A 7,500-nucleotide genomic window follows, 5' to 3' on the forward strand; every position below is an offset into this window, starting at 1 on the left:
AATTCAGCGCCAAAGCTTATTGCAGCATGCTTCGTGAAGTCCCTTTACCGAAAATTCAGTGCCAAAGCTTATTGCAGCATGCTTCGTGAAGTCCCTTTACCGAAAATTCAGCGCCAAAGCTTATTGCAGCATGCTTCGTGAAGTCCCTTTACCGAAAATTCAGCGCCAAAGCTTATTGCAGCATGCTTCGTGAAGTCCCTTTACCGAAAATTCAGTGCCAAAGCTTATCGCAGCATGCTTCGTGAAGTCCCTTTACCGAAAATTCAGAGCCAAAGCTTATCGCAGCATGCTTCGTGAAGTCCCTTTACCGAAAATTCAGCGCCAAAGCTTATCGCAGCATGCTTCGTGAAGTCCCTTTACCGAAAATTCAGCGCCAAAGCTTATTGCAGCATGCTTCGTGAAGTCCCTTTACCGAAAATTCAGCGCCAAAGCTTATCGAAGCATGCTTCGTGAAGTCCCTTTACCGAAAATTCAGCGCCAAAGCTTATTGCAGCGTGCTTCGTGAAGTCCCTTTACCGAAAATTCAGCGCCAAAGCTTATTGCAGCGTGCTTCGTGAAGTCCCTTTACCGAAAATTCAGCGCCAAAGCTTATTGCAGCATGCTTCGTGAAGTCCCTTTACCGAAAATTCAGCGCCAAAGCTTATTGCAGCATGCTTCGTGAAGTCCCTTTACCGAAAATTCAGCGCCAAAGCTTATTGCAGCATGCTTCGTGAAGTCCCTTTACCGAAAATTCAGCGCCAAAGCTTATTGCAGCATGCTTCGTGAAGTCCCTTTACCGAAAATTCAGTGCCAAAGCTTATTGCAGCATGCTTCGTGAAGTCCCTTTACCGAAAATTCAGCGCCAAAGCTTATTGCAGCATGCTTCGTGAAGTCCCTTTACCGAAAATTCAGCGCCAAAGCTTATTGCAGCATGCTTCGTGAAGTCCCTTTACCGAAAATTCAGTGCCAAAGCTTATTGCAGCATGCTTCGTCAAGTCGACTTCGCTGAATTAGTGTCAGGTTTAAAGGAGAGTATTGTAAAGAGTAGGTTCGGCCTGTTATGCTGGTGACCTGTCCTGAATCAACGTTTAAGGTGTTTTGTATTGTGGAACAAATTAGGAAGCTCCAGGGTTATAGTCTAGCTTTGACATCGCCCTTAGGAGAGTATTTCGCCACCTCGCCCACCCCCGCCTCCCAAAAAGAAGAAGTTCAATGCTACTGAATCAAAAAATACTTTCTACCTGAAACAACTTTGTACAAATGGTAATGCTCCATTAGTTTCTTTTTCTAGACCGTCAAGTATTCATATGCACAACATTTTTGCGAGTCATTATTTATCATTAAACACTGAAAAGTGACATATCTGGTTGACTTGAAGTCATGATTCAACAATTTTCGGGTTTAATTTTTCTTCAGGTAACCTGTCGATGCCTGGGAGGCCATCTTCTGTACGTGCACTGCAAGAACGGCCGTGAGTTCAAACCCAAGAAACGCTGGAGCCAGGTCATGTACATGAACTACATTTTGAACCACCGAGCCGCACGCAGCAGCCAAAACGAGTCGCCAACCCCACCCTCGCTTCGAGAGAAATGGACAGACACATACAATGACACCAACGAAAGGACAGACCATTTCAACGAAGAGAAGGAGGAGGAGGAGAGGCAGGGAAAGATCTGGTTCTGTTCGGAACAGATGCTCACCACGCCGGCCAGTGAAGCCTTGCAGAGAATGTTCAGAGACCACCCCAGCATACTCTCCAACTTTTCCGCCATGCAAGGCCCCGGGGACAAACTCTCGGGTGCAAACGCTAACCGCCACGGTGACGAGAGCTCCAGCGAGAGCGCGCTGGGAAGCAGCCATGACACCGGAAGTGAGGAGTGGCGGGAACATTACACTGTTTCCGTTGACAATTCTACGTCAGGCGACAGCAGCGACGCAGACGACGACTCGGAGGTTTTCTCTTTCATGGGGAAGGCGAAGGTCGCGTCAAGAAAACCGACCTCTGCCGGCAAAGAGGCTCGAGCGGCTACGAGCATTTTTCTGGAGAACAATAAGCTGGCAGCGAGTAGCGTGTTTTCTTCGAGAGCCTCCAACGCTAGCAGTGACAGCGACAACAGAGACCTGTCCAAGGTCAACCAGACTCCTCTGTGCAACCTTCAGGATGCTGGGAAGGGGAATTCCCGCAAGAGCAGTCAAGGTTCCGACTTCTGGGCTTCGTTTGGCAGGCAAGACTTAGCGAACAATCAGTTCATAATGCATTAGTTAATCAATTGCGTAACTCACAAAAACTGTAGGGAACCAAGTAGATGCGTTTGGTGCGTTTTATATTAAATATCGAAAGTGCTTGTTTCGAGTTTTTGTTTGTTTTTGTTTTTACTGCACAAGCATGTATAATTCTAGCTGTGGAAAACTAGTTTTTCGCGACAAAGTTGCAAAAAATAGTGCTTGAATTTTTCTCTCTCGAGAGAATGGTAGCTGTTAGGTTGTCTTCAAAACAGGAAGGTAGCAACAATTGCCCCCCACCCCTCCCCATTGATGTGACGTAAGTATCATTATAACCACTAATGTCAGCGACGGGATTATTGGGTTACGTCTGTACCACATTTCAAGCTGCATCGTCGCAAATAATCCCTCTCCTTTCTTTCTCTATTCCATCTCTGTCTCTTTGTCTATATCTTTCTTTCCAAAGTGGTCTATTTTTGTTTAGCGCTCTACTTTCCCTCATATAAACTATTTACCACTGACCAAATGTTCCAGCCATCTTCGTAACCCCTCTACCCACAGCCTAAGCCACCCAGAAAAACCGTGCGCATCAAACGATGACGTTTACATCCTGGCAACTGACGCGGACACGGAATTCGGAGGGTCGAGCGTGCGCATACTGCTTGACCAGTGCGAGGCTGACCACTCTTTGGGCGCGGTGTGTGGCCGGACTGTCCCTGTGGGGGGCCTCAAACCCATCGTCTGGTACCAGAAGTTCGAGTACGCCAAGGGTAAGAAATACAGTCCAGCTATGTACGTAATTCGGTAAAATTCAAGTTTTAATACACTCGTGTTTACTAAATGGGCGGGGATATAGCTCAGTTGGTAGCGCGCTGGATTTGTATTCAGTTGGCCGCTGTCAGCGTGAGTTCGATCCCAGGTTCGGCGGACATTTATTTCACAGAGTCAACTTTGTGTGCAGACTCTCTTCGGTGTCCGAACCTCCCCCCGTGTACACTACATTGGGTGTGCACGTTAAAGATCCCACGATTGACAAAAGGGTCTTTCCTGGCAAAATTGCTTAGGCACAGATAATAATTGTCTACCTATACCCGTGTGACTTGGAATAATAGGCCGTGAAAGGTAAATATGCGCCGAAATGGCTGCAATCTACTGGCCGTATACAATTTCATCTCACACGGCATCACTGCAGAGCGCCTAGAACTGTACCCACGGAATATGCGCGATATAAGACTCATTGATTGATTGATTGATTGATTGAAATGTCTCGCTGCGTCAACCCGGGCTTTATACGGTAAAAACCACCCCAACAACCCTCAATGTTCAACCTTCAACAATTGTAATACCGTTTCTGCCGAGGTGTGTTTAAATAATGCATGCACACGACCAAATATGCAGAAAAAAGTTCGTGTCTTAGTTCGGTGGATTATGGAGATATGAAAATACCCAGCAAGCAAACAACCACCTTCTCCGAAAACGGTGTATGACTGCTTAAATGGCGGAGAAAAATCTGCCAACAAAAATGTACAAAACGTAGTGGACATTGAAGTCGTAACTATCCCACAAAAGAAAACGACAAAGAAGACTTAAAGCGACAATACAATGTTCGTCACTTATGTTATGTCTTTTTCAGATTTCTGGCTCGTGAAGTCATCACAGAACGTCATCGGATCCGTGACGTGTTGTCCCGGTTGCTTCAGCCTGTACCGGGGTTCTGCCATCCGTGACGTCATGACCACTTTCTCCAGGCCTTCGTCATCAGCGTTTGATACGCTGGTTAAGGACCATGGTGAGTCAACAGCGTTTGATACGCTGGTTAAGGACCATGGTGAGTCAACAGCGTTTGATACGCTGGTTAAGGACCATGGTGAGTCATCAGCGTTTGATACGCTGGTTAAGGACCATGGTGAGTCATCAGCGTTTGATACGCTGGTTGAGGACCATGGTGAGGCAACAGCGTTTGATACGCTGGTTGAGGACCATGGTGAGGCAACAGAAAGAGAGATGGCATTTTTCTGGATGTGTTTTTCGTGTTGTGTTGCTCTCCTTGTCTGTATTCATAGATCTTGACTACACTGCAATATATTTGGTGAAAAAAACCAAAACCTTTTTATAGGAGATCAACAGTTTTAACAAGATTTGCAGTAACAAATGTGACAAGACATGAGCGTTTTAGAACCTTCTTCATTTCTTTACACCCCCGGTATAGGGGTGTGTATAGGATTCGGTCGATGTGTTTGTTTGTTTGTTTGTGTGTTTGTGTTCGCATATAGATCTTAAGAATGAACGGACCGATCGTCACCAAACTTGGTGAACAGGTTCTATACATTCCTGAGACGGTCCTTACAAAAATTGGGACCAGTCAAACACACGGTTAGGGAATTATTGGTGGATTAAGATTCTACAAGGACTTATAGAGGGACATATTAATGGTCAAAGGGAAATAACCTTCTCAGTTGGTGGCAGTGAGAATGGTAAGGACGGGGGTGTTTTTCCTACCTCGGAGGAATTTCTTGTTTTGATAGACCTAAATGTAAATAGATTCAAACAAGGAGACCACCTTGCAACTGAAAAAGGTAGCAACATTGAACGGGTCCCGCATATCAGAATAGGTTTAACTTGAAGGGACGTTAACAACCAACAACCATTGTTCTCATACTCCACCAACCTGTTCATTTTCCCTGAGATTCTCAGTTTCTTACGTTATTGTCCCTTTCCTCTAAACACCCAGCAGGTCTAGTGCACTAGAAGTTTAAAGCCTTCGATACAAACGGCTTTGAATGAAAACACATTTCCTTATTATGATATAAAACTCCAAGCGTGACGTGACTAATGTAGCTTACGTCATTCATGACGCAAGTTCCACAAAAGTATGTCCACTTTTCATTATTATAACATAAAAATCAACGCGTGACGTCACTAATTAAGCCTACGTCATACATGACGCAGGAGAGGACCGGTGGCTGTGCACGCTGATGATGCAGAAGGGCTGGAAGCTGGAGTACGCTGACAACTGCCACAACTCTACCCACTGCCCGGAGACGTGTGGCGAGTTCCTCAGACAGAGAAGACGCTGGGTACTTTCAGAACTCTCAAACATGGTGCTCATCTTCAAGGTTGGACAGAGTTTGGCATGTTGTTACACCCCCGGTATAGGGGTGTGTATAGGATTCGGTCCATGTGTTTGTTTGTTTGTTTGTTTGTTTGTGTGTTTGTGTTCGCATATAGATCTCAAGAATGAACGGACCGATCGTCACCAAACTTGTTGAACAGGTTCTATACATTCCTGAGACGGTCCTTACAAAAATTGGGACCAGTCAAACACACGGTTAGGGAGTTATTGGTGGATTAAGATTCTACAAGGACTTATAGAGGGACATATTAATGGTCAAAGGGAAATAACCTTCTCAGTTGGTGGCAGTGAGAATGGTTATTTCCCTTTGACCAACGGGGGTGTTTTTCCTACCTCGGAGGAATTTCTTGTTGTTGTTGTTGTTGTTGTTGTTGTTGTTGTTGTTGTTGTTGTTGTTTGTCTGGCTTGCATTTCTCTCCTCTGGAGAGGATCTAGAACACAAACCTACCCATGTAAAGTACCTGGCGAAATAAACGCGCCACGCTCGCGTACACAGCCGCAAGATATTTTTTGCTCGTTTTTAAACCTTTGTTAAATACGAAACAGACACGATATTCAAAAGTAAAGTCCGATTCCTACGGAATATTTTACTGGCTTTACGGGGGGAAAAGTATGATTTGTACGTTTTTCACGTGTCTCTTTCGTCGCAAGCTAGCTGTGAAAGACAAACCGACCTATGTACAGTTCTTTCTTTTACCGCACGATCCGAAAGACAAACCTACCAATGTATATGAACCTGTACGTGTCTCTTATCTCGCAGGGTCTGGAAGACAAACCTACCAATGTACTTGTATCTCTTATCGCGTATGGTCTGGAAGACAAACCTACCAATGTACTTGTGACTCTTATCGCGTATGGTCTGGAAGACAAACCTACCAATGTACTTGTGACTCTTATCGCGTATGGTCTGGAAGACAAACCTACCAATGTACTTGTGACTCTTATCGCGTATGGTCTGGAAGACAAACCTGCCAATGTACTAGTGTCTCTTATCGCGTATGGTCTGGAAGACAAACCTACCAATGTACTAGTGTCTCTTATCGCGTATGGTCTGGAAGACAAACCTGCCAATGTACTAGTGTCTCTTATCGCGTAGGGTCTGGAAGACAAACCTACCAATGTACTTGTATCTCTTATCTCGCAGGGTCTGGGTGGCCTTGTGAAAGGGAACTCCACCTTCTCCGCCCTGTTCGTCCTCTCCCTCCTCCACATGTTCATCTGGGTCCTCCTCTCGCCTTCCACCACGCTCGTCGTCACGTGCGCCGCCTTCCACATCCTCTTCCACCTTCCAATGCTCTACTCCGCACCTGTGGCCTATTGTGTGCTCCTGGGCTTTTTCGTGGTGTGCGTCGCGCAGCCACGCCATACGCAGAGAATGATGACGCAAGCGATTGTTGCGGTGATGGTGGGAGTTATGGTCGCCATCAGTGCTGGGTTTGTCGATTATGTCGTGCAAACTTTGACGGAAGGTGAGACATTGGTATCGACTTTGTATGACAAGATATGGACTCTGACCACTTAAGAAATAAGTCATACAAAAGAATAAATCGCTTTTGTTTAAAATTTACATTTTTTGGGCCTCTCTGTCTTGAAGTGACAATAGCATTGATCTGTGTTACTCTGGTATGCAAAAATAGTATCATCTGAGCTCAAAAGATGACTTGCATGACTTTTTTGTTTAGACAATTACAATGCCAACTCTTTATTAGATGCGACAGCAGGCCACGTACAGCGTTAAAGCTAGGCCTACGTTTTGGTGATGGAGCTGACATGAAGCAGTATCTACACTGGACTCAGGTCAAGAAATGATTACATGTCTTTTGTGTCTGACGTACAGAGTTCAAGCCGTACTTGTTGGCACTGGTGCTACAGGATGCAGTATTTACGCCGACATACTGGGCCCAAAAGACGACTTCTATTTCTGTTGTTTCAGACGTGCAAGCAAACTAAATGTGACCCTCCACCACGAAATGAGTCGCATGTCACCTTTGCATGATTTTCATATTTTTTCCATTTTCCTAACGCGATTGTTATGCTCTATCCAGTGGTGAAAACCCGTTTTAGAAAAGAGCAAAAACTGTTTGAGTTATAAGGCTATGACTAAGGTGATCCTCCCACTGTTACCAGACACTCCCCGGACTTCTATTAAGCCTAGCGCAGAACCG

At 45.3% G+C, this 7,500-nt stretch overlaps 1 protein-coding gene across 1 annotated transcript in view; it reads left to right on the top strand.

Annotated features, from left to right (window-relative positions):
• LOC138977288 (uncharacterized) overlaps nt 1-7,500 on the top strand; it is a 24,302-nt gene that overhangs the window by 9,012 nt on the left and 7,790 nt on the right. The window contains exons 8-12 of the mRNA XM_070350190.1: nt 1,396-2,204; nt 2,737-2,972; nt 3,836-3,991; nt 5,152-5,318; nt 6,480-6,804. Coding sequence (XP_070206291.1) covers nt 1,396-2,204; nt 2,737-2,972; nt 3,836-3,991; nt 5,152-5,318; nt 6,480-6,804 — 1,693 coding nt within the window. The remainder of the gene's footprint in view (nt 1-1,395; nt 2,205-2,736; nt 2,973-3,835; nt 3,992-5,151; nt 5,319-6,479; nt 6,805-7,500) is intronic.

Source organism: Littorina saxatilis, linkage group LG9 (genome assembly GCF_037325665.1).
Source record: "Littorina saxatilis isolate snail1 linkage group LG9, US_GU_Lsax_2.0, whole genome shotgun sequence".
Taxonomy (NCBI): domain Eukaryota; kingdom Metazoa; phylum Mollusca; class Gastropoda; order Littorinimorpha; family Littorinidae; genus Littorina; species Littorina saxatilis.